Genomic DNA, 26,018 nt, shown 5'->3' with positions numbered 1-26,018 from the left:
GACTACAGGCGCCTGCCACCAGGCCCGGCTAATTTTTTTGTATTTTTAGTAGAGACGGGGTTTCACCGTGGTCTCGATCTCCTGACCTTGTGATCCGCCCGCCTTGGCCTCCCAAAGTGCTGGGATTACAAGCGTGAGCCACCGCGCCCGGCGCTTTTTTTTCTTCAGTAGTTTAGCCATCTCAATTGTCCCCTAAAACTGTATACAAGTCTTAATCTTACTACAAAACATATTTTATTACAAAACACTAAATACAATGCGGATAATCCCAGATTCAAGACGTAATTATTCCAACACATATCCTCCAGCAGAAGCAGTTTCCGAGGGGAGAACCGAAGCCTATGCCTTCCTTCTTCCAGGAATACGAAGCGGCCCTTGCCCCTGTAGCCTTGGTCCTTAGGTTCCCGTCATGAAGGTGATCAGAAGGGTTTCCTTTTCAGCCCAAAGACAGTGACGAATAAAGCCATTTCAGTGACAGCTGGAAGGGCACTACCAAGGCAAGTGGTAGATTCAGAAACCCTTTCAATATAAATACCCAAATCTCCAAACCAGAGACCCCACCTGTGAAAGTGTAGGGCAGGTCGCATGGGGGGTAGGGGATGAAACTTCAAAAGACTACAGGATGTTGAGTGGATCTGGTATCTCACACACGGAGGAAAGGGCTGGGTAGGGGAAAAACCTTCAGGTTTAGGGTCAACCTTCCTCCCTCATCCCCAAATATTGGATGCCACCACACCTGCAGAAGACAAAAATGTACCAATACGTAGTGCACTCCCAACGCTCGAACATGAAGAAGGACAGGGCCACGGATGCACTACAGTGAGCCCCAATGGCTTGGGAAGGCACCAGAGTTAAGGAAAGTCTTTGAATCGACAGACAGTGATGGGGCAGAAAAGGCCAGTGGTGGGGTTGGCATCTGCATTCAGGTTCATCCCTTGCTCCCTCACCATGTTGCAAGGGCCCTGACTTCTGAATTTTAGGACAGTCATGTGAGGAGAGACCAGAAGTGGCTGCACAGATGGGACCTCAGGCTACCCTACCCCATATCTATGGGCCAGCCTGGATCCTTCAGATGAGAGGTAAGAGTAGGCTCTCCTTCTGCTATGCCACACAGGAGTGCTGACAGCGACTTGATATGCGCTGGAATCAGCCTCCAGTGTCCTGGTCCTCCTGGTCCACAATTCTCTGACCCATGTGCCTCGCTTCTGTTGCCTCTTCTGAATTCCCACTGTGCTTTATATCTTTTGTTTGTTTTTTGACGGAGTCTTGCTCTGTCGCCCAGGCTGGAGTGCAGTGGCACGATCTCAGCTCACTGCAACCTCTGCCTCCTGGGTTCAAGCAATTCTCCTTCCTCAGCCTCCTGAGTAGCTGGGATTACAGGAGTGCGCCGCCATGCCAGGCTAATTTTTGTATTTTTAGTAGAGACGGGGGTTTCACCATGTTGGTCAGGCTGGTCTCGAACTCCTGACCTCAGGTGATCCACCTGCCTTGGCCTCCCAAAGTGCTGAGATTACAGGCGTGAGCCATCGCGCCCTTGCCCGTGCTTTCTATCTTCACACACTTCTATAGCACAGTGCTTATCACACTGAATTACAGATTTGTATCTACCTCCTCCTCATGGTAAAAAGAAACGGTGGGGTTTTTATTATTACTATTATTTTTGTAGACATGGGGCCTCACTATGTTGCCTCCTGCCTGCGCCTCCCACAGTACTGGGATTACAGACGTGAACCAACGTGCCTGGCCAAAAACTGTATTTTACTCTCATTTTGGGATTTTAAGTGCCTAGTAAACAGCAGGATTTAGCTCATGGTTGAAGATCTTTGAACTGGAGGGACTGGCTACAGCAGACACTATTGTGTCAGGTGGCTGAAGGGAGTCCTGATAGAAATGGGTCGTGTGGGAAAGGCGGGCAGGCAGAAAGGATACAGATGAGGCTCTGGGTGCTGTTGAACATGGAGACTCCTGAGAGGAAACCGGCCAGCTCCACTGCAAAGAGACCCAGGGTGACAGAGAGCGCAGCTACCAGCCTGCAGAGAGGAAGTGGACTGGCCCAGGCCTTTGGAGTTCTTCTAAGACCCCTCCACTCCCACCACCTCTTCGTTCTGGCCACCCCGTCCCAAGAGCTCACTGAATGTCCTGCTTGTCATACTCCTCGGGGGTGAACCTGAGAGGCAGGCAGGCCTGTATGTTGCTGTCCTGGAAGCAGGGCAGAGAGGAAGAGAAGTGAAAAAGGGGCGGGCTGCAAGGCAGGCCTGGGGACGGCGGGAAACAAGAAAACCCAAGTGGGTAAGACACTGGGAGGGGGCAGGGTGGGACTAAGACCACTCCGAGATGGGAATGGAGGCGGACAGAGTGCAGCCGTGGGTCTTACCCGGGACCAGAATAAGGTGATGACGACCACCAGATGCGCCAGGAGCGTCAGGAAGCGAGAGGGCACGAGCCCTGAAACCCGGCCCATGGCCCTCGGGGACAAGGGCGGTGGTCTCTGAGGCTGGAAGTTCAGAGACAGCGACTCCTGAAGTCTCCACGCAAGCAGACAAATCTAGACGGACGCCACCTTCCCGCCCGCTCAGGCTCCGCCCAGTTGCCTTGGTAACCGCGTACGCGGGCGCGGCGCCGCGTTCTCGGAAACCTCGCGAGAGCAGTACATTCTCCAGCTGCTGCGGGTCTCTCAGGGTCAGCGCAGGTCAGGGGTACCCCAAGGCGCTTCTAACCTAACGACTGGGTACCGGCGCGCAGCCAGGTCCTTTGTTCCTCAGAGGGTGCGGGGTGGCACAGCCCCGCAGCGCCCGATGTGCCCACGCAGGGCCGACGAACGGAAATCCGCCCTGGCCTAGCTTGGGGACACCGCTGCTTCCGCGGTTGCCCACGCCGGGAGCGGCCCCCAGCCCCAGCTACACTGCCCAGTTGTGGATCACTTGAGACCGCTGCCACTGCCACGCCGGGCTGAGTTCCCCGCCATGCCGAAGACTCAGATCCGCTCCCCTTCCCCTCCTCCGCATGCCTTTAGCTTCCCACCAAGCTGGGCCTGAGAAACAAGGGACCCGAACCTGGAGAGGCCGGTGTTCCCGGACTGCTCAGCAGTCACAGATTGTCACGGAGCCCCTGGTTGTCTGAGGACCCCAGGCCTGAACCTTCCTTGAGGAAGACTGATTTCTCTCAGACTACTTTGCTCAGTTTGGTGAGGGATTTGCAGAGTGCAAAAAATAGCCAGCGTCCTTAAACTAGCATGGGGATAAGAGCAGAGCAAGGTGGCTGGAAAGAGTGGGAGTGAACGAAGGGAATGGGACAGTCCCTGCGTCTCTGGGAGGCTTGGAGCCGGCTGGAAGGAAAACTCAACTCAGATTTCTTTATCTCTTGGAGATGCTGGGCCTCCGATATTGCCCAGCTACAGTCCAAGAAGCTCTTATCATCGGCGACCTCATGACCTTTGGGCCTCAGCGCAGGTCCCTGCAGATCTGAAAGTTATTTAATTGCTCAGTCAAGTCCCCTCCTCAAGGAACCTCCCGGCCCATCTCCCAGGAGAACAATCTCTTCTACTCCCCACTTCCCATCTCAGTGCCTTTAGCCAGTCTAAACTACAAGCCCAAGAGGCATTTCTCATTCCTTCAACAAATATTTTTATATATTTATTGATTACCTAGTAAGGGTATTCTAGTCAGGGAGACCAACAACAGACATGCAAACAAATAAATCCATAAGATAATAGGTGCTACAAACAGGGAAACGCGGGCTGGGCACTGTGGCTCACACCTGTAATCGCAACGCTTTGGGAGGCTCCGCCCTGATCACCTGAGGTCAGGAGTTCGAGACCAGACTGACCTGACCAACATGCTGAAACCCTGTCTCCACTAAAAATACAAAATTAGCCGGGCGTGGTGGCACGTGCCTGTAATCCCAGCTACTCGGGAAGCTGAGGCAGGGGAATCGCTTGAACCCAGGAGGTGGAGGTTTCAGTGAGCCGAGATCGCACCATTGCACTCCAGCCTCTGCAACAAGAGCGCAACTCCGTCTCAAAAAAAAAAAAAAGAAAAGAAAAGAAACGCTAGAATTATAATTCTATAAAAATAGGGCACTTATTTATTTTGTTTTATTTTATTTATTTACTTTTTTTGAGACAGAGTCTCGCTCTGTCGCCCAGGCTGGAGTGCAGCAGTGCGATTTCGGCTCACTGCAAGCTCAGCCTCTCGGGTTCACGCCATTCTCCTGTCTCAGCCTCCTGAGTAGCTGGGACTACAGGCGCTCGCCACCACGCCCGGCTAATTTTTTGTGTTTTTAGTAGAGACGGAGTTTCACTGTGTTAGCCAGGATGGTCTCGATCTCCTGCCCTCGTGATCCGCCAGCCTCGGCCTCACAAAGTGCTGGGATTACAGGCATGAGCCACCGCGCCCAGCCGGGCATTTATTCTTAAACTTCATTTTAGAAACTTTGGCCAAAAATTGGCTGGGAGCGGTGGCTCACGCATGTAATCCCAGCACTTTGGGAGACCGAGGCAGGGAGATCACCTGAGGTCAGGAGTTTCAGACCAGCCTGGCCAACATGGTGAAACCTCATCTCTACTAAAAAAAAAAAAAAAAAGTTAAGTTAGCCAGGTGTGGTGGCGCCCGCCTCTAATCCCGGCTATTCCAGAGGCTGAGGGAGGAGAATCGCTTGAACCCGGGAGGCAGAGGTTGCAGTGAGCCAAGATCGTGCCACTGCACTCCTGCCTGGGAAACAGAGCAAGACTTCGTCTCAAAAAAAAGTAAAGAAATAAAAAGAAAATGCACTGTGGGACCAGAAGCAAAAGCTCATGCCTGTAATCCCAGCACTTTGGGAGGCCAAGGCGAAGTATTCCTTGAACCCAAGAGTTTGAAGCCAGTCTGAGCAACATAGTGAGACACCTCTCTCTATTAAAACAATAATAAAGGCCAGGAATGGTGGCTTACGCCTATAATCCCAGCACTTTGGGAGGCAGAAGCGGGTGGATCACCTGAGGTCAGGAGTTTGAGACCAGCCTGCCCAACATGATGAAACCCCGTCTCTATTAAAAATACAAAAAAAAAAAAAAATTAGCCGGGCATGGTGGCATGCACCTGTATTCCCAGCTACTCGGGAGGCTGGGGCATGAGAATCGCTTGAACCCGGGAGGCAGATGTTACAATGAGCTGAGATTGCGCCACTGCACTCCAGCCTGGACGACAGAGCGAGACTCCATCTCAAAAAAAAAAAAAAAAAAAATATATATATATATATATAGACACACACACACACACACACACACATATACATACATATATATCTTTTTAATAAAGTTTTAGGCCAGGTGCGGTGGCTCACGCCTGTAATCCCAGCACTTTGGGAAGCCGAGGCAGATGGATCACCTGAGGTCAGGTGTTCAAGACCAGCCTGGCCAACATGGAGAAACCCCGTCTCTACTAAAAATACAAAAATTAGCCAGGCATCATGGCACGCACCTGTAGTCCCAGTTACTCGGGAGGCTGAGGCAGGAGAATCTCTTGAACCCACGAGGCGGAGGTTGCAGTGAGCTGAGATCCCACCACTGCACTCCACTCTGGGTGACAGAATGAGATTCCATCTTAAAAAAAAGTTTTAAACAATAAACATTAATATTTTCGGAGTCTTATATAGTATTATTAAGACATGAAATTGAAAAAAAAATGGAATGATTTATAGGATTGAGGGTCCCTAAAATGTTGAACTCCTATATATTGAAACTATGTAATGACATTTTCATATAAACCATCTCTTTAAAAGACAGCACAGCCTTTTCTTCATATTGGAGACAATGTAACCACCAAAACTTGCTTTTATCCCCATGAAATAAAAGATTGTGAGCTTCTAGACTTTACTGAGGAGTTACTACTATTATTATTTTTTTTTTGAAAGGAGGTTCAACAAAGTCTCTCTTTCTCTTCCTTTTTTTTAGACAGGGTCTTGCTCTGTCACTCAGGCTGGAGTGCAGTTGTATGATCATGACTACAGTGACCCTCGACCTCCCTGGCTCAGGTGATCCTCCTGTCTCAGCCTCTGGAGTAGCTGGGACTACAGACGCACGCCACCATGCCCAGCTAATTTTTGTATTTTTAATAGAGACCACGTTTCACCATGTTGGCCCGGCTGTTCTCGAACTTCTGACTCCTGACTTCAGGTGATCCACCCCGTCGGCCTCCCAAAGCGCTGGGATTACAGGCGTGAGCCACCATGCCCGGCCAGTTCTTTTTTTTTTTGAGACGGAATCTCGCTCTGTCGCCCAGGCTGGAGTGCAGTGGCACAATCTCGGCTCACTGCAAGCTCCGCCTCCCGGGTTCACGCCATTCTCCTGCCTCAGCCTCTCCGAGTAGCTGGGACTACAGGCGCCCGCCACCACGCCCGGCTAATTTTTTTGTATTTTTAGTAGAGACGGGGTTTCACCGTGGTCTCGATCTCCTGACCTCGTGATCCACCCGCCTCGGCCTCCCAAAGTGCTGGGATTACAAGCGTGAGCCACCGCGCCCGGCACCCGGCCAGTTCTTTTCTTAACTGTTGGGCCCCTTCAAAGTTCTGAAGATAGTTTCAAACCTCCCTGCTCTCAGGATGGACAAGGAAACCCATCAGGTTTTCTCCTTTGAAATGACCCCCATTGCATTTGATTCCTAAAATGAGTGATAGTAATGACACCTAATTTACAATAAGAGATGAGCTTCCTGTATTCTCCAATGCAGAAATGACAGCATAGCAAGCATTCAAACGTTCTTAGGAGACAAGATAAAAAGACTGAAGGTTCAGCCTGGGCAACATGGCGAAACCCCGTCTCTACAAAAAAATACAAAAAATTAGCCAAACATAGTGGTGCACACCTGTAGTTCCAGCTGCTTGGGAGGCTGAGGTGAGAGGATCACCTGAACCCAGGAAGTGGAGGCTGCAGTGAGCCGTGATCACACCACTGCACTCCAGCCTGAGCGCCAGGAGTGAGACCTCTCTCAAAAAAACAAAAACAAAAAAAACTGAAGAACCGTGCATGCTTTTCTTCCCTCTTTCTGTAACTTACATGCATTTTCGACCTAGACCTTCAGAGGTGAGCTCCCCTAGTGAGAGGTTCATCAAATATAACTGTTCACAGATGAAAGAAGTTGTCATAGGCCAAAAGTGAGGAAAATCCAGGACCTGCTTTTGCAAGGTTTTCCAAGGTCCCTGAAGAGGAGGAAGTGAAAGAGTCAGCTACATGAAGATCTAGGGAAAGAGCATTCCAGACAGAGGACATAGCAAGTGCAAAGATGGTGAGAACAAGCCAAGTGTGTTCGTTGAACAGTAAGGAAGCCAGCATTTCAGGAACCTAGTGATGGAAGGGGAAGAAAAGATCAGTGTGAGGTTCGTTAGGTAAACAGGGGCCAGATGAAGTCAGGCCTTGCAGCTACAGGGAGGGACATGGTCAGGTTGGTGTTCTAGATGATGACTCTAGTTGCAACATGGATAATGCGCCAGGCGCGGTGGCTCACGCTTGTAATCCCAGCACTGTGGGAGGCCGAGGCGGGCGGATCACGAGGTCAGGAGTTCGAGACCACGGTGAAACCCCGTCTCTACTAAAAATACAAAAAATTAGCCGGCGGTGGTGGCGGGCGCCTGTAGTTCCAGCTACTCGGAGAGGCTGAGGCAGGAGAATGGCGTGAACCCGGGAGGCGGAGCTTGCAGTGAGCCGAGACTGCGCCACTGCACTTCAGCCTGGGTGACAGAGCGAGACTCAGTCTCAAGAAAAAAAAAAAAAAAACATGGATAATGGATTTTAAGCAAATTTTATTTTTATTTAAATTCTTTTTTCATTTTTTTCTTTCTTTTAGGCAGATTTTAAACAGAAGTCTAATGAGGAAGCCATATAATTATCCAGACGAGACAGGATGAGGCTTGGACCAAGGAGGTGGAGGGTATCAAAAGATATTTAGAAGATAAAGGAAGTGTGGACTTGGTGCTGTGGATAAGTGGGAAAAAGGGAGGGTCAGGATGCCTATTAGATTATGGGGGCTCTGACAGCTGGAGGTCTGGGGCATTCTGCTTATAATAGGCCTTCTGGGCCAGGCGCAGTGGCTCACACCTGTAATCCCAGCACTTTGGGAGACCGAGGCAGGCGGATCACGACGTCAAGAGATCGAGACCATCCTGGCCAAAATGGTGAAACCCCGTCTCTACTAAAATTACAAAAATTACCCAGGCATGGTGGTGTGCACCTGTAGTTCCAGCTACTCGGGAGGCTGAGGCAGGAGAATCGCTTGAACCTGGGAGGCGGAGGTTGCAGTGAGCCGAGATCGCGCCACTGCACTCCAACCTGGCGACGGAGCAAGACTCCATCTCAAAAAAAAAAAAAAAAAAAAAAAAAAAAATAGGCCTTCTGCATAGGGGACTTACCATTATATAAGTAACAATGGGGTAGTCACATTTCACATCCTGAATTGATAAACAATGAGTAGCCTGTCCTGTCATTTTCCATGACCTTGGTTCACAGAACCCTGCCCTATAGAGACGCTATTTCTGCCTGCTCACAAAACCGATATTTAGAGATGGCCAGTGGCCACAGGAGGTACTGTTGGTGACGAGGTGTCCCCCCAAGTGACTACTCACTCCAGGACTGGGACCCGCAAGTACTAAGATTTGAACTCTTAATAAAAGGAGTTAAAAATCTTTTTTTAAATCAAGGACAAATTCAAACATGAAAAAATAAAGAAAATAGTCGGGTGGGGTGGCTCATGCCTGTAATCCCAGCACTTTGGGAGGCCGAGGCGGGTGGATCACGAGGTCAGGAGTTCGAGACCAGCCTGGCCAACATGGTGAAACCCAGTCACTACTAAAAATACAAATATTAGCTGCATGGTGGCAGGTGCCTGTAATCCCAACTACTCAGGAGGCTGAGGCAGCAGAATCATTTGAACCTGAGAGTTGGAGGTTGCAGTGAGCTGAGATCGTGCCATTGCACTGCAGCCTGGGTGACAGGGCAAGACTCCTTCAAAAAGAGGGGAAGAGAGGGGGAAATGGGGAAGGAGGGGGAGGGATGGGGGAGCAGAGAGGAGGGGAGATAATGAACCCTTCTATTCTGCTTCAACAATTATCAACACATGACCAACCTTGTTTCAGGTATACCCTCCCTCATAGCACACACCAGGTTATTTTGAAGCAAATCCTAGACATCATCAAACAGTTCAAATTGCCCAAGTGTCTCCTACATACTTCTTTTTTCTTTTACAGTTTGTTTGAATCTGGGTCCAAATAAAGTCCACACATTGCACCTGGTTGTCATGTCTCCATCATCTTGGGTCCTGCCTCCTCCCTACCCCCTCACCTCCTTTCTCCTTTTTTTTTTTTCTTGCAATTTATCAGTTGAAGGCATTGAGCCATTTCTGGGCCTTATTCTTGTGATGCGATTTAACACGCTCCTCCATGCCCTGCATGTCCTGTAAACTGGTTCTTAGATCCAGTGGTTGGTTAGTCTCACGTTCAGTTTTCTGGTAAAAACACATCGTGAGTGACAGTTTGTTCTCCTGATTCCATTGCATCAGGACGCCTGCTTTTCCCTCTTTTTCTGGTGTTTAGGCTGAGCACTGGGTTCAGGTGTAGTCAGACTAGGCAACAATTATAAAATTCCCCATCCGTTTTTCACCTAATGGTTTTGTTGATCGTCACTGCCTAGCTCTGTTATTTCATTAGGAGTTGCAAAATTGGGTTGTCCTAATTCTATCATTCTGCAGTAAGAACTTGCCATCATCAATTTGTTTACTATGAGATACAGTTCATACAGGAAAGGCAGGATAAATGTGTGGGTTTTTTCTTATGATTTACCAGTTTTCAGAAAAATGAGTTGGTTCTCTAGCATCTTGCAAAAGTAATTAGTTGTTTTTAATATCATTATGAACTTGTACATTTTAACATCTTTTATGTATTTCAATCCATTGCAGTTATTCTTTTTGATGTTCAAATTGTCCCAATTTTGGTCGGTGGGAGCTTCTTCAGGTTGGTGCCTAAGCTTTTTTTTTTTTGAGCTGGAGTTTCACTCTTGTTGCCCAGGCTGGAGTGCAATGGCACGATATTGGCTCACCACAACCTCCGCCTCCCGGGTTCAAGGGATTCTCCTGCCTCAGCCTCCCCAGTAGCTGAAATTACAGGCATGCGCCACCACATCTAGCTAATTTTGTATTTTTAGTAGAAACAGGGTTTCTCCATGTGGGTCAGGCTGGTCTCGAACTCCCGATGTCAGGTGATCCACCCGATTCGGCCTCTCAAAGTGCTGGGATTACAGGAGTGAGCCACTGTGCCAGTCTCCGTGTCCGTCTCCTCCTCCTCCTCCTCCTCTTCTTCCAGACAGAGTGAGACTCTATCTCAAAAAAAAAAAAAAAAAAAAAAGACAATTACCTGACTATTCGGGTGGCAGGGAGATTAGAAAGGAGCCTGCTACAACAATCCAGCAAGAGAGGCTGAGGGGTTGTCAGTGGGATGGGGAAGGATGGTTGACAGGGGGATTATTGAGGAAATAGAATTGACAGGATGTGGTGACTGGAAGTAAGATGGTAGGGTGAGAGAAGAATCAAGGATGCATCCCCCAGCCTGGGCCTGGCCACTCTTTGGGAGTGCAGAAAGACTGGAAGGAAGTATGGCAGGGTCAAGTGAAAGTATCAGCAGGCACTAGACATCTGAGTCTAGAGGTGGGAGCGAGATTCAGGAACCCTTAGCACGCAGGAAATAGCTGAATCCGTAGAACATGTATAGCATGAGGAGAGAAAACCTTACCCGAGGAAAACCAGGATTTACAGGGAGAACAGAAAAAGAGACTGGAGCTGGGCGCAGTGGCTCACGCCTGTAATCCCAGCCCTTTGGGAGCTCGAGGCGAGTGGATCATCTGAGGTCAGGAGTTTGAGACCAGCCTCTCCAACATGGTGAATCCCTGTCTCTACTTAAAAAAATAAATTAATTAATTAATAATTAGCCAGGCATCGTGGCACGCACCTGTAGTCCCAGCTACTCGGGAGGTTGAGGAAGGAAAATCGCTTGAACCCGGGAGGCGGAGGTTGTGGCGAGCGAGAAAGCGCCACACAGCACTCCAGCCTGGGCGACAGAGTAAGACTCTGTTTCAAAAAAATTTATAAAAGAAAAAAGAAAAAGAGACTGGAGCGGGGAGCCACTTAGGAGGGGCCAGGAGACTAGTGTCAAGACAACCATGGGAAATGAGGCTCATGAAGAAGATGTTGCCTGGAGTCGGTTAAGGCCAGGCCTGAGAAAGCCTGTTGGCGTTGACGTCTCTGTGGTCCCTGATAACTTTCGAGAGAGCCACTGTGTAGAAATTTGGCTTGGATGGGAAGGAATGAGATACAGGCCTGACTTCTTGTGCCATCTCGGCCTGTTGAACTCCTTTCATTCTTCTAGAAACATAGCCGGGCGCGGTGGTTCACGCCTGTAATCCCAGCACTTTGGTTCACGCCTGTAATCCCAGCACTTTGCGGGGCCGAGGCGGGCGGATCACGAGGTCAGGAGTTGAAGACTAGCCTGGTCAACATGGTGAAACCCTGTCACCACTAAAAATACAAAAATTATAGCCGGGCGCGGTGCTGGGCGCTGTAATCCCAGCTACTTGGGAGGCTGGGGCAGATTTGCTTGAATCCGGGAGGCGGAGGTTGCAGTGAGCCGAGGTCGCGCCGCTGCATTGCAGCCTGGACGACAGTGAGACTCCGTCTCAAACAACAACAACGACAACGACAACAACGACAACAACAACAACAACAACAACAACGTTGGCCGGGCGGGGTGGCTCACCCCTGTAATCCCAGCACTTTGGGAGGCCGAGGCGGGTGGATCACCTGACGTCGGGAGTTCGAGACCAGCCTGACCCACATGGAGAAACCCTGTTTCTACTAAAAATACAAAATTAGCCGGGTATGGTGGCGCATGCCTGTAATTCCAGCTACTGGGGAGGCTGAGGCAGGAGAATCCCTTGAACCCGGGAGGCGGAGGTTGCGGTGAGCCGATATCGCGCCATTGCACTCCAGCCTTGGCAACAAGAGCGAAACTCCGTCTCAAAAAAAAAAAAAAAAAAGAGAAATACTGATGTTTGTGGTGGTCAAAATTAGAACAGAGATTGCCTGCCTCTGGGAAGGGAGGAGTGGGGATCCGTAGAGAAGGGACATGCAATAACCTTGAGCGAGGGAAATGTCCTATATGTTTTTAAAGAGTTGTGATTTGCGCAGGTGTATGTATTTGTCAAAACTCATCAAAATATAGACAAGATTTATGTTCCCTCCAACAGTTGAAATATCGATATTTTTCAAAAGTTTTACACATACCCATCTCAGAGCTCTTCCCTGGACCTTTTAAATCAGAATCTCCGAACCCGGGGGTTGTGCGTGGGTACATTCGAAGGCTCCGCAGGCAATTGTAAAAGTGCAGCCGGGGAGGAGACCTGCTGCTGGGGGAGCAAATCTCTCACCCCTTCAGGTGCCCTAGGCTCTGGCACTGCTCTGTCACGTTCCGTCTGGTTCCCATCCTTCCATCCGTTTCTAGGCAGGTCCGTCCCCACTGGGCTGTAAGCTTTGGGATCCCCTTGCGATCAGCTAGGGACCCTCTATCTGGGCGTTGGCAGGACGCCGGGGGCCGGGAGGGACAGACCGCTGAGCCTGGATCCCATAGTCACTGCCCTGGGGTTTCACCCGCCCGGCTCGTCCTACAAGGCTGCTCGGCGAGCGCAGATACGACCCCGCAGCTGTTCAGAGGGGCAGAAATGCCCTAGGTGCCCATCCATGCCTCGATTCATGAGCCTGGCCTTCTGGGCGCACAGTGGTCATGGGGAAACCTGAGCTGCGGAGTGGCCGGCCGACCTCGTGGCGCAACGGTAGCGCGTCTGACTCCAGATCAGAAGGTTGCGTGTTCAAATCACGTCGGGGTCAGCGACTGTTTTTCTTCTGTTTTTATTACCCCCCGTTATTTTAAACTACGGTCGAGCTTCAGCGTTCAGGTCATTGAAGAAGCAATATCTCCTTGGGGCCTGAAGGAGAGGGGTTTCTGGAAGTTCCGAGGCCGCCCCGTCTGGACAGCCCAACCATCGTGCGGGGGTTTTTGCGATGGATCGGGGTACCGTAATTCTGGGCGATAACGCGGGTCCTAAAACAGGAGCAATTCTAGACCTCTCAGCAGAGGGAGGAGGGTCGGGCGATCACGCATGGAAGAAGTCGGTCTCTGATTTACGAGTTCTCTTTCCAGTGCCGAGCGGGTTCCTTCAAAATGTGCAGCCTTCACGACGGAGGCGAGCCCCACCTGCAGGAAGTTCAGGTCCCAGAGATGTGAGACATGGAGGGCCGTCTGTACAAAGAGGTATACCTGTAGACGAGGTGGCCGAGTGGTTAAGGCGATGGACTGCTAATCCATTGTGCTCTGCACGCGTGGGTTCGAATCCCATCCTCGTCGGCTAAAGAAGTCCCGGGGCTCAGTTTTATAGCATCAAAACTAGGATTTCTCCTGTTATCCCCAGTCACTCCATTGAGTTTTCGTGTCTTTCCCGGCTGCATCCATCCTTTCTGCATTTTCCAATGCAGCCGACTTTTTGTGACATCTTTGTATTCGTGCTCTGCAATTGAGCTGACCTGGCCAAGGAAATAAGATCCTAGGCGGCCTTCCGGCGGCGCCGTGGCTTAGTTGGTTAAAGCGCCTGTCTAGTAAACAGGAGATCCTGGGTTCGAATCCCAGCGGTGCCTCCGTGTTTCCTCACGCTTTTGCCAACATTAAACATTGTGAGGACAGTTGCAGAAACTCATAACTTCCATCCTATATGGTTTACTCACATACCCAACTATCTTCTCTCGGTGCATCTGCCACGCGCTGTTGGGTTTTTTGCCCTTCGTGCACATGGTACTTGCGCCTCGACCTGCAGTTACACCAGTCGCATCATCTGTACTTGCTAGTACTGTCTGTTACTCGTCTAGGTGCTTAGTTAGTCAGTGTTTGTGTTCTGTTTTCATTTCTCATAAAGCAGTTCCACAACTGAAGGTTTTTCCCGAGAGGACTGAACAGTGTTGTAACTAAATAGATTTATTTCAACAACGTCCTAGCAGCTGGCCGGTTAGCTCAGTTGGTTAGAGCGTGGTGCTAATAACGCCAAGGTCGCGGGTTCGATCCCCGTACGGGCCAGGACCAAAACTTTTCAAAAGCGCCACAGTTCCAATCCCAAATAGAGGAAGCGTATTGGAGCGCATTCTAAAGTGGGCGTGTCTTGAGAGGAAGGGATTGAGAGAAACCGGGGTTGTTTCGTGATCTTTGCTTCTAGATCATATGGCCATAATATATGGCTCCTGAACTAATACGGTGTGAACTGTAAACAAAAGGCTTTGGGACAAATTTGTCTCAAGCCACGTGACACTGATCTGCAGCGTGTGGGAAATGATCAGGAATGGAGCTGACAAGTGTTCTCAGTCTTCCTCCAGAGGTAAGATGTCCGTCCAATCCGCCCAGTCCCTGCCTATTCATGAGGATCTGAGAAGGCAATTTCTTCCCCTTCTCTTCTAGAGCATCTTTTTTACGTTTCTGGGGTTACTGGATCTCTGGGGCCGTGAATGATTATCTGTGTCCTCACATTTCCCCTCAGACCAGATGCTTAAGAGCAAGAACCATATCTTCCCCCATGGAGCCTGAGACATCTCCACCCCCACCCCACTCCCAGCACCAGCCCCAAGGGAGCTGCGTGAACAACACCGACCCTCATTCCCATTCCTTTGGCTTATTAATCACTGCAACCCCACACAGACTCAGCCTCAGCCTTCGCAGCAGCAGCACTTTAATTCCACAAAAACTCAGAAAGCCAAAACTGATTAGAACACTCCACAACAGGTGAGCTTCAAAACCAGCAACATTCTACCTGAACCCTGAGAGCAGTGAGACGCCTCCCACCTCACCCCCTCCGCCGTGCAACCCATTCCTCTTAGCTGCACCCCGGTTCTGGCTGGGGAAGTGGTATGGTAGAGGGCCAGAGGGCAGAAGCAGAAGGCTCTCCATCAGCAGGGGTGCATCTTTGCCTGCGGGGTGTTTGGCCAAGGACGGCACAAGCTCCCACAGCCCCTGGCACCTGAGATGTGGCCACTGGAGTCAGGATAGCCACAGTGGGGGCTGGGGCTTCCTCTGTCCCTTTCTCCTGATTACATGTGGGAGTCACGTCCTCACCTTCAAGCGGACCTAAAGCCCTGTATTCCCAGGGCTGGTGCTCTAGCTAGGGAGGAGAGTTGGGAAGAACAGGGTAGCTACAGATGGCCAACTGAATACAAGCAGAGCGACATCCCTTCCCACCAGGAGAGCCGTTAGAACTTCCCCATATACACCAGCCTAAGGCCCAGCGAGTGGGCACGGGCCAGCTGAACGCATCTGGAAGAGCCTCCAACACACAGGCCTCCCCTCAGCGGCCACTTCCCACCAGGACTCCCTGAAGAGTCCTTAGGGTCCTGCTGGGCCCTGCCCTGGCCAGGCCCGGCCTCTCCTGTCCTCCTGGTCACTTGCACAGGGCCTCCAACACCTCCAGAGTACGTCGGATATCCCGGACTTGGCGCGCCAGCCCCTGAACCGGCTGCAGAGCCCGCTCCAGCTCCTCGCAGCGCGCCAGCAGGGTGTACATGCCCTTGATGCTCATGTCCACAGCTTCACCTAAGGAGTCCACAGCGTCGCGGTAGGTCTGGATGCAGCCCACGCTGAGGGCCGTCAGCTCCTGCACCGCGCCACCCAGACCGCGAAGCAGACGGTCCACCCGGCCTCCCAGCTCCCGACTCAACCGCTCCAGATCCCGCAGCACCTCGGGGTCGATGGGGGGAATGGCCGGTGTGGGTGTGGGTGCAGGCCCTGGGCAGGGCCGCGCAGGGGCAGAAGGCGGGGGTGGAGGGGCGCCGCTCAGACGGATCTTGAGTTGCAGGTTGTTGGCGACAAAGTGGGTGAGGTCGCCGTGGCGGCTCACTGTGCCTTCGAGCTCCAGGGGACTGGAGATGGTGGCGCGGCGTCCGCCGCCCGCGCCGGACTCGGCACTCCCTGAGGACCCGGCGCCACCGCACGCCTCGCTCAGCCCGTCCAGGCTGCGGCTGTCCTGAAGACGGCTGGAGAACGAGCGGCCGGCTCTGCCGCCCGCGGCCGCCTCCTCGTCGTTGTCTTCCTCCTCCTGCTGCTCAACATCCATCCCGCCGCCTGGTCCCCCTCGACGGCAGTCCCTCCCGGAGGCGGGCTTGCCCTCGGGCGGCACCGGGTCCTTGTGCCGGGAGGACAGGGGCGGTTCGTGCTCTGCACCCAGCGCCCCCCTGCGGCTCCCGGCCCCAGACGGCGTCCCTTGAGGGCCGGGCTCGTTCTCCAGAGCCTCCCGTTCCGGCCGGTGGACGACGCCGCAGCTTGACGTCTTTGGGGACGTCCTGGGGTGGCGGTTCGCGCCCCCAACGTTCTCGGCCTCTTCCTCCCCGGACACCCGGAGGCCTGAGGGCGGCTCAGAGGACGTTCGGCCCGGCCCGCCGCCAAAGATTGGGGCCTGATGTTCCGCTACAGCCAGAAGGTCCGTCTCGGGCCCGGGCCGCCCCCGAGACGACTCCATACTGCAGGTGGGGGCCGCAACCGAGGAATTGGTTCGCCCCGGCTCCGGAGGCGGTGGCTGCTCCTTTAAGGGGCGTTGGTAGAGGCGCGCCGATTGGCAGCGGCTGACAATGGTAAGGACAGGAAAAGCATTTTGATTGGTCGCGGCGACCAGGAAGTCCCGGAAGAAGAGCTGTTACTGCACAGCGGAACACACGTGAACGCCGGCAGGGTGGAGAGAAGGAGGTGACAGCTGCTCCCGTCGCCCCGCCCTTTCTAAAAGCTGATGGGGCAGATCTTAAAGACCAAGGTCCTCAAATTCCTGAGTCCCGAGGGGTGGGGCTCAGATTCTTTCTGCCTGTAATTGTATCCCCCCACAGTGATTGCTTAGCAAAAATACCAAGTGGGGAGCCCACTCGGGGTTCCTAGAGAGGTTCTTAGGATGAAAATGGCATATCCTGCTTGGACCATCGGGGTTGAACCTAGTTGACTAAAAAGAAGGAAACCAGAAGTCCAGCATGAGCATGAATGGTTTGCTCTATCTTTCTTGGTTAACAGACCTAACCATTGAACTGCTCAGAGCGACCCACTGTGGTCAAGGCAGCGGCCTCTGGGCTTTCCTATGAGTTTGTCACTCTTGTTCTGTGTCTCTTGCCCCTTTCACATTGAGGGGTCTCGCCCCTTGGAGGATGGCATGTGATTTTGCCACGAGGTAAAATATTCAACAAATGAAATGATCACAAATTTTGATATGTGCTATACACGAAATAAAGTGTTATGATTGAGAATATAACTGAGCAGGCACTAGTTTAGTTAAGGGGTCAGGAAAAGACCTCTTTGGTGAGACTTTTAACTAAAAAGAACCAAAAAGACGCAGCCACCCTCCAGGCAGAGGGAAGAAAACTTGAGCTACCTCTCAGAGACAAAGAAGTCTCGACATATTCAAGAAACTGAGGTGAGGGGGCAGGAGACATTGTGACTAAAACAAAATCAGCAAGGTAAGGGGAAGGATTTCGAGCCAAGGAGCTGAACAGGCAGCAGGGGCCACGTCATGCAGGGGGCCTTGTAGCTCCTGTTAGGGAATGGAGATTTCCTCTAAATGCAATGGTGCATTTAGTATTTTTACCGGAGACATCATATTTTTATTTATTTATTTATTTAGAGGCAGAGTCCCACTCTGTCACACAGGCTGGAGTGCAGTGGCGCGATCTCGGCTCACTGCAACCTCCGCCTCCTGGGTTCACGTGATTCTCCTACCTCAGTCTCCCGGGTAGCTGGCATTACAAGCGCCCGCCACCACGCCCGGCTAATTTTGTATTTTTAGTAGAGATGGGGTATCACCATGTTGGCCAGGCTGGTCTTGAACTCCTGGCCTCAAGTGATCCACCCGCCTCGGCCTCCCAAAGTGCTAGCATGACAGGCGTGAGCCACCGTGCCCGGCCAGACATCAGTATTTAATAAAAAGTTTGCTAACTCTCCTTAGCTGACAAAGGATGTGGTTGTTTTTTCCATTAGGATAGAGATGTCTTGAGGCAGTGTCATGCCAGCATTCAGAAGTGCAACTCCCCAGAACTTCCTAGCACCACTATCCCTAGGTGCCTGCCGGGGTCCTATCCAGCCAACCCTAATGATAGTAGTTCAATCTTTCACCACGCCTGAGGAATCCACAATTGTCAGCTGTCTGTATCTTATAGTCACCTGCAGCTTGACAAAACCTGTCATTCCTTTGCTCTAAAAAAAAACTTAAAAAGCTCACATATAATTGGGCTGGGTAGGTAGATATTCTGTAGAAGATGGGAGGACTTCCCTTGAGAATGGGAAGCTGAGCACAGGAAGAGAGTGATGTGATGGGATTCATGTTTAGCGATTACTGCCTGTTGTAGAAAATGTTTGCAAGGGAGACGGTAGACCAGTGAGGAAGCGGTTCCAAGTACCAGGTGATAGTAGCTCAGCCTAGCATGATGTGGATGGATGCATTCTAGATGTATCTGGAAGGTTTTAACAGACAAATGGTTTACCCACCGTATCTCTGTGTAGGGGAAGCTCCTCACTCCTCAACTCCCCATTCCCTGATGTGTTGGTGCAATGACAGCCAGGAACCGGCACGTGACCCAAAACTGGCCAATTAGAGTATTTCATCCTTCTGACTGCAGATTGGCTCAGGGAAGGGCACATGACCCAAGGTATGACCAGTAAAAATCCTCCACAGTGTTGTTTGTTTCTAGCTTTGTGGAGAATGTGAAACGCCTTTCTGTTCTCTTGAGAGCTCTAGCTGGGTATCAGCTTGTCCATCTTTCATGTCCAGGAGATCACTGTCTGTAGAAGGAAAGAATGAGGCTGATAAGGAAGAGAACCAGAGACAAAAGATGAAGAGGCATGAGTTCTGAGAGCGTTTGAATTCCTATGCCAGCCTGAAGATAGCCCCACCTTTATCCTTCCTGTGATTTGTTTCCTTGCCCCACCCCTATCGCACCACACCTCCCCCGCAAAACCTTGTTTCTTCCTACGGTGACTTCTGTCTCAGTAAATGGCAACTCCATCTTCCCAGTGGCTAAGGCCAAAAACCCTGGAGTTGTACTTGACTCCTTTTTGTCATAATCCATGGCCAATCCTTTAGGAAATCTTGTTGGTTCTGCTCGAAAATACATCCAGAATCTGACCACTTCTCATCCTTACCATTGTTTCTGCCCTGGTCCAAACCACCATCATTTTTGGCCTGGATGAATGAAGTTGCTTCCCGAACGGTCTCACTTCTTCTACCCTGACCTCTCTACAGTCTATTCTCAATAGAGAACCAGAATGATCCTTTAAAAATGTAAATTATCAGCCGGGCACGGTGGCTTACGCCTGTAATCTCAACACTTTGGGAGGCCGAGGTGGGTGGTTCACGAGGTCAGGAGATCGAGACCATCCTGGCCAACATGGTGAAACCCCGTCTCTACTAAAAATACAAAAACATTAGCCCGGTGTGGTGGTGCGCACCTGTAATCCCAGCTAATCTGGAGGCCGAGGCAGGAGAATCACTTGAACCCGGGAAGCGGAGGTTGCAGTGAGCCGAGATTATGCTACTGCACTCCAGCCTGGCAACAGAGCTAGACTCCGTCTCAAAAAAAAAAAATTAGCCAGACATGGTGTTGCATACCTGGAGTCCCAGCTACTGTGGAGGCTGAGGCGGGAGGATTGCTTGAACCCAGAAGGTTGAATCTGCAGTGAGCTATCATCGGACTATTGCACTCCAGTCTGGGCAACAGAGCGAGACCCTATTTCAAAAAAAGAATTAACTGATTAGGTTAAGAGTTATGCTCCTCCTGGAGCAAGGGACGGGTCAGTTCCTTCCAAATTCAAACAGTTGCGACATAATGGGAAGGCAGGAGGGGCTGTCGGGACTACCACAGTGTCGACTACAGTAGGGTTCAGCAAAGTATGGCCCAAGGGCCAAATCCAGCTCAACACCTGTTGTTATACAGCCATGAGCGAAGAATGGTTTTATGTTTTTATTTGTTTGTTTGAGACAGAGTTTCGCTCTTGTTGCCCAGGCTGGAATGCAGTGGCGCAATCTCAGCTGACTGCAACCTCTGCCTCCCGGGTTCAAACAATTCTCCTGCCTCAGCCTCCCAAGTAGCTGGAATTACAGGCATGTGCCACTACGCCTGGCTAATTTTGTATTTTTAGTAGAGATGGGGATTTCACCATACTGGTCAGGCTGATCTTGAACTCCTGAGATCAGGTGATCCATCCGCCTCAGACTCCCAAAGTGCTAGGATTAAAGGCGTGAGCTACCCTGCCCGGCTGTTGAAAATAATCTAAAGAATATGAAAGTTGGCTGGGCACAGTGGCTCACGCCTATAATCCTAGCACTTTGGGAAACCGAGGCGGTCGGATCACTTGAGGCCAGGAGTTCAAGATCAGCCTGGCCAACATGGCAAAAACCCTGTCTCTACAAAAAGTACAAAAATTAGCCGGGAAGCCGGGCGTGGTGGCTCACACACGTAATCCCAGCACTTTTGGGAAGACGAGGTGGGCGGATCACCTGAGGTTAAGAGTGCCAGACCAGCCTGACTAACCGTCTTTTAGCTAAGACGGGGTTTTAGCAGTGAAACCCCGTCTCTGCTAAAAATACAAAAATTAGACGGACATATTGGCGGGTGCCTGTAATCCCAGCTACTCGGGAAGTTGAGGCAGGAGAATCGCTTGAACCAGGGAGGTGGAGGTTGCAGTGAGCCGAGGTCGCCCCACTGCACTCCAGCCTGGGCGACAGAGCGACACTTCATCTGAAAAAAAAAAAATTAGCCGGGCGTGGTGAAGTGTGCCCATAGTCCCAGCTATTCGGGAAGCTGAAGCACGAGAACTGCTTGAACCCAGAAGGCAGAGGTTGAAGTGAGCTGAGATCACACCACTGCACTCCAGCCTAGGTGACAGAATGAAACACTGTCTCCAAAAAAAAAAAAAAAAAAATTCAGGGTCTATAAATTTTTATTGGAACACAGCCATGTTCATCCACTTATATATTGTCTTTTTTGTGTGTTTTGTTGTTGTTGTTTTTGAGACGCAGTCTCGCTCTGTTGCCCGTGCTGGAGTGCGGTGGCACCATCTCAGCTCACTGCAACCTCCGCCTCCCGGGTTCAAGCGATTCTCTGCCATGGTCAAGCGATTAGAAATCTGTCCCTCTGACATAATGAGCAGGAGAAGGGAAGAACCCCAAAGCTGTCTAGTTCTCATCGAGTGAAGGACAGGCAGGCATACAACTATCCGTCTGAGATAATAAACGGCCATCGCTGGCGCCGGGAATAAGAGGAGTCTTGCAACAGTGAAAACACTTGGAGTTAGCAAGCCATCACCCCTATAAGGTTTTAAGCATGTACAGTGAAAAAGGAAAATGGTTGAATTTGATCAGTATCTAACCTTCCTGTGGGGGATCTGGACCAGAAAGGGAGGATTGCCCCTAATGAGCATGCGCTGGACTTCGGTAAACACACTGCGCATGCGGTCCCTCCCAAATGCCGGCAGGCCACTGCGCATGCAACAATTAAGCCATAGCCCGCTCAAGGGAAGAACATCAGGCGGAGACAGAGAGTACGGGAAAAGGTAGGGGGTATAAAAACTCTAAATAAAGAAAAGGAAGGGGCACTTGATTTGTGAAGTTGCTAGCCTGGTCCTCTTCTAAGTGTACCGTCTTTTGTAATAAACTCTCACTTTGCTTAAAATCAGTTCTCCCTTCTGCCTTAAACCTTGCTTTTGGCCGGGTGCGGTGGCTCACGGCTGTAATCCCAACACTTAGGGAGGCCGAGGAGGGGCGGATCACGAGGTCAGGAGTTCGAGACCAGCGTGGCCAATATGGTGAAACCCCCGTCTCTACTAAAAATACAAAAATTAGCCGGGCGTGGTGGCGCGTGCCTGTAATCCCAGCTACTCGGGAGGCTGAGGCAGGAGGATCGCTTGAACCCAGGAGGCGGAGGTTGCAGTGAGCCGAGATCGCGCCATTGCACTCCAGCCTGGGCAACAGAGCAAGACTCCGTCTTGAGAAAAAGCAAAAACCTTGCCTTTATCTCGTTTGAATTCTTGCCCTCGAGAAGACAGAGGAGCGAGGTTGCTGCAGAGTTGCAACTCTGGAGTTTCCCGGACAGCTGCAGACTTACCGCAGGTAACAGTAGAAGTAGGAGTCAGCGTTAAGGCTGTGGAAAAATGGGTGTCCTTCATTATTGCCGGTGGGAGTGTAAACTGTCCACCACTTAGAAGGGCATTTTTGGTGATATCTATAGACCGTTTACCTGCGTGTACCCAGCATTACCATGTCTTTCTCTAGATGCTGGTACTCACCATTGCCATGTCTTTCTTCAGATGTCCCCTAGAGGACAACTAGAGACCATCACAAAGGTGCACAGGAGGCACTCAAGACACTGGCCACAGTGCAAAGCATTGGAAATAATCTGCATGTGCATCCAGTAGAAGGGCTTTTAAAAAAACCCTAGGGATATCCATATTAAAAATTATAGGCTGAAAGGCCGGGCGCGATGGCTCACGCCTGTAATCCCAGCACTTTGGGAGGCCGAGGCGGGCGGATCACGAGGTCAGGAGATCGAGACCATCCCGGCTAACACGGTGAAACCCCGTCTCTACTAAAAAATACAAAAAAAAAATTAGCTGGGCATGGTGGTGGGCGCCTGTAGTCCCAGCTACTCGGGAGGCTGAGGCAGGAGAATGGCATGAACCCAGGAGGCAGAGCTTGCAGTAAGCCGAGATCATGCCACTACACTCCAGCCTGGGCGACAGAGAGAAGACTCCGTCTCAAAAAAAAAAAAAAAAAAAAAATTATAGGCTGGGTGAAGTGGCTCATGCCTGTAATCCCAGCACTTTGGGAGACCCAGACGGGCGGATCACTGGAGGTCAGGAGTTTGAGACCAGCCTGGCCAACATGGTGAAAACCTGTCTCTACTAAAAATACAAAAATTATCTGGGCATGGTGGCACATGCCTGTAATCCCAGCGACTCAGGAGGCTGAGGCAGGAGAATCGCTTGAACCTGGGAGGTGGAGGTTGCAGTGAGCTGAGATTGTGCCATTGCACTCCAGCGTGACAAAACAAAACTCCGTCTCAAAAAATAAAAAATAAATAAGCACTCTGCCCATTTCTTTCTCCCTAGAGATAGCCAGGTCCAAGTCTTTTCACTGTTTTATTTTGGTTTGCTTTGGGTATTTACCATACTTTTTTTTTTCTTGAGGCGGAGTATCACTCTGTCGCCAGGCTGGACGACCATGCCCAGCTAATTTTTGTATTTTTAGTAGAAGCGGGGTTTGACCATGTTGGCCAGGATGGTCTCGATCTCTTGACCTCGTGATCCGCCCGCCTTGACCTCCCAAAGCGCTGGGATTACAGGTGTGGCCTACCGAGCCTGGCCTACCGTACATTTTTTTTTTAAGTTGTTAAACAACAGTCATGTATATATATATATATATTTTTTAATTTTTATGTTCTCAGGGTGTACAAGTACAGATTTCTTTCTTTTTTTTTTTTTTTTTTTTCAAATGGAGTCTTGCTCTTGTTGCCCAGGCTGGAGTGCAATGGCGTGATCTCAGCTCTTGCAACCTCTGCCTTCCAGATTTAAGCAATTCTGCTGCCTCAGACTCCCAAGTAGCTGGGATTACAGGCGTGCACCACAACGCCCGGCTAATTTTGTATTTTTTTAGTAGAGACAGGGTTTCACCATGTTGGTCAGGCTGGTCTCGAACTCCTGACCTAAGGTGATCCACCTGCCTTGGCTTCCCAAAGTGTTGGGATTACAGGCATGAGCCACTGCACCCAGCCCCTACCATACATTTTTAAATCACATGCTTCTGTTGCTGCTTCTTAAGTTTTCAGTTTTAGGCATGACCTGTTTTTTTCCTGCTATAAAATTCAAGGAATTCACTCTTCCACCCCACTGCCACCATAATTTTGGTTAGATTTATTCATCTGACAGTAGTTACTGAGTGTCCTCTACATTCCAGGCACCGTTCTAGAGGCTTGGTGTAAAGCAATGAATTAAAAAAAAAAAAATCAATCAATCCGGCCAGGCGCAGTGGCTCACGCCTGTAATCCCAGCACTTTGGGAGGCCGAGATGGGCAGATTGCTTGAGGTCGGGAGTTCGAGACCAGCCTGGCCAACATGGTGAAACCCCGACCCGGACTCCACTAAAAATACAAAAATTAGCCGGGAGTGGTGGCACATGTCTGTAATCCCAAGTACTTGGGAGGCTGAAGCAGGAGAATCACTTGAGCCTGGGAGGTGGAGGCTGCAGTGAGCTGAGATCACACCACTGCACTCCGGCCTGGGCGACAGAGCGAGACTCTGTCTCAAAAACAAAAACAAAAAAAACCACAAAAACTTGGCCAGGTGTGGCACACCTGTAATCCCAGCACTTTGGGAGGCCGAGGAGGGTGGATCACCTGAGGTGAGGAGTTCGAGAGCAGCCTGGCCAACATGGTGAAACCCCATCTCTACTAAAACTACAAAAAAATTAGCCGGGCTGGGTGGCGTGCGCCTGTAATCCCAGCTACTTGGCAGGCTGAGGCAGGAGAATAGCTTGAACCCGAGAGGTTGGAGGTTGCGGTGAGCCGAGATCGGGCCACTGCACTCCAGCCTGCACGACAGGGTGAGACTCCGTCCTGCTGTGTAGCCAGGCTGGAGTGCATTGGTGCGATTTGGGCTTGCTGCAACCTCCACCTCCCGGGTTCAACCGATTCTCCTGCCTCAGCTTCCTGAGTAGCTGGGATTACAGGTGCGCACCACCACGCTCAGCTAATTTTTTTTTTTTTTTTTTTTTTTTTTTTGAGACGGAGTCTCGCTCTGTCGCCCAGGCTGGAGTGCAATGGCGCGATCTCGGCTCACTGCAGGTTCCGCCCCCCGGGGTTCACGCCATTCTCCTGCTTCTGCCTCCCGCGTAGCTGGGACTACAGGCGCCTGCCACCTCGCCCGGCTAATTTTTTGTATTTTTTTTTTAGTAGAGACGGGGTTTCACCGTGTTAGCCAGGATGGTCTCGATCTCCTGACCTCGTGATCCGCCTGCCTCGGCCTCCCAAAGTGCTGGGATTACAGGCGTGAGCCACTGCGCCCAGCCCAATTTTTGTATTTTTAGTAGAGATGGGGTTTCACCATGTTGTCCAGGATGGTCTCGATCTCTTGACCTCGTGATCTGCCCGCCTCAGCCTCTGAAAGTGCTGGGATTACAGGCATGAGTCACCGCACCCAGACTTAACTGTTTTTTGTTTTTGTTTTTGTTTTTTTTGAGACGGAGTCTTGCTCTGTTGCCCAGGCTGGAGTGCAGTGGCGCGATCTCGGCTCACTGCAAGCTCCACCTCCCGGGTTCACGCCATTCTCCTGCCTCAGCCTCCCGAGTAGCTGGGACTACAGGCGCCCGCCAACACGCCCGGCTAATTTTTTGTATTTTTAGTAGAGACGAGGGTTTCACCGTGTTAGCCAGGACGGTCTCGATCTCCTGACCTCGTGATCCGCCCGCCTCGGCCTCCCAAAGTGCTGGGATTACAGGCTTGAGCCGCCGCGCCCGGCCTGTTTGTTTTTTTAAAGACTGAGTAAACTGTGAGTAGAATAGGCCCTGTTTAACCGGATAAAGGGTATCTATCAATAACCTACAGCAAGCATCATGCATAACAGTGAAACCTCGTGTCAGGAACAAGACAGAATCACTGCTGCTTCTATTGGCTTCTGTACTAGATCCTGACCAGAGCAGTGAAATAATCAAAGACAGCTTCTAGGGTACAGAATCGTTCAGTTTCTCCTATGTTGGCAAAGGGGCAGAGAATGAAACAGAAAAGGAAAAACTAGAAGTTGGACAACCAAGAGAGAGGTGAAAGAAGGTGGCCAGAGATGGCTGGTGTTCCAATGTAGCAATGGGGAGCCAGGGCCCCCAGTGCCCCCGGGCTCTGGGAGTCAGAGCAACGGAAAGAATAGACAGTTAGGGTAGAGGTGGAAGTGGGGGTAGGGGTGGGGGT

At 51.0% G+C, this 26,018-nt stretch overlaps 2 protein-coding genes and 4 non-coding genes across 10 annotated transcripts; 4 read left to right on the top strand and 2 right to left on the bottom strand.

The window, feature by feature from the left end:
- Window positions 1–161: 161 nt before the first annotated feature.
- On the bottom strand, window positions 162–2,573 carry TMEM107 (transmembrane protein 107). 5 transcript variants are annotated; one of them, XM_030799756.1, is made up of 5 exons: window positions 2,375–2,573; window positions 2,132–2,199; window positions 1,930–2,048; window positions 737–833; window positions 162–489 (listed from the first exon to the last, which is right to left on the bottom strand). In XM_030799756.1, the coding sequence occupies exons 1-5, from the start codon at window positions 2,459–2,461 to the stop codon at window positions 420–422; spliced, it is 441 nt and encodes a 146-aa protein (XP_030655616.1). In that variant the 5' UTR covers window positions 2,462–2,573; the 3' UTR covers window positions 162–419. The 5 variants fall into 5 exon arrangements, with proteins under 5 accessions (XP_030655616.1, XP_030655617.1, XP_012356746.2 ...); XM_030799757.1 differs by having other exon boundaries at window positions 758–833; window positions 2,375–2,565; XM_012501292.2 differs by having other exon boundaries at window positions 1,930–2,030; window positions 2,375–2,565.
- Window positions 2,574–12,824: 10,251 nt separating this feature from the next.
- TRNAW-CCA lies at window positions 12,825–12,896 on the top strand. Its single transcript has one exon. It is a non-coding gene; the product is annotated as a tRNA-Trp (tRNA).
- A 435-nt stretch (window positions 12,897–13,331) lies between these two features.
- On the top strand, window positions 13,332–13,413 carry TRNAS-GCU. Its single transcript has one exon. It is a non-coding gene; the product is annotated as a tRNA-Ser (tRNA).
- Window positions 13,414–13,626: 213 nt separating this feature from the next.
- Window positions 13,627–13,700, top strand: TRNAT-AGU. Its single transcript has one exon. It is a non-coding gene; the product is annotated as a tRNA-Thr (tRNA).
- Window positions 13,701–14,059: 359 nt separating this feature from the next.
- Window positions 14,060–14,133, top strand: TRNAI-AAU. Its single transcript has one exon. It is a non-coding gene; the product is annotated as a tRNA-Ile (tRNA).
- A 614-nt stretch (window positions 14,134–14,747) lies between these two features.
- Window positions 14,748–16,710, bottom strand: BORCS6 (BLOC-1 related complex subunit 6). Its single transcript, XM_030800306.1, has one exon. The coding sequence runs from the start codon at window positions 16,553–16,555 to the stop codon at window positions 15,482–15,484; it is 1,074 nt and encodes a 357-aa protein (XP_030656166.1). The 5' UTR covers window positions 16,556–16,710; the 3' UTR covers window positions 14,748–15,481.
- Window positions 16,711–26,018: the final 9,308 nt, after the last annotated feature.

This window comes from Nomascus leucogenys, chromosome 19 (assembly GCF_006542625.1).
Source record: "Nomascus leucogenys isolate Asia chromosome 19, Asia_NLE_v1, whole genome shotgun sequence".
Classification (NCBI taxonomy): Eukaryota; Metazoa; Chordata; class Mammalia; order Primates; family Hylobatidae; genus Nomascus; species Nomascus leucogenys.
Note: the sequence above shows the minus strand (reverse complement) of the source record. Positions and strands in the feature narration are given on the sequence as shown.

What these genes read in the sequence shown, in the direction of transcription:
- TMEM107 (XM_030799756.1), bottom strand. Translation starts at nt 2,461, where the DNA reads ATGGGCCGGGTTTCAGGGCTCGTGCCCTCTCGCTTCCTGACGCTCCTG. An exon ending in TCACCTTATTCTGGTCCCGG is followed by an intron (nt 2,200 to 2,374) that starts GTAAGACCCACG and finishes CCCTGCTTCCAG; the next exon opens with GACAGCAACATACAGGCCTG. An exon ending in TACATTTTTGTCTTCTGCAG is followed by an intron (nt 490 to 736) that starts GTGTGGTGGCAT and finishes TTGCCTTGGTAG; the next exon opens with TGCCCTTCCAGCTGTCACTG.
- BORCS6 (XM_030800306.1), bottom strand. Translation starts at nt 16,555, where the DNA reads ATGGAGTCGTCTCGGGGGCGGCCCGGGCCCGAGACGGACCTTCTGGCT.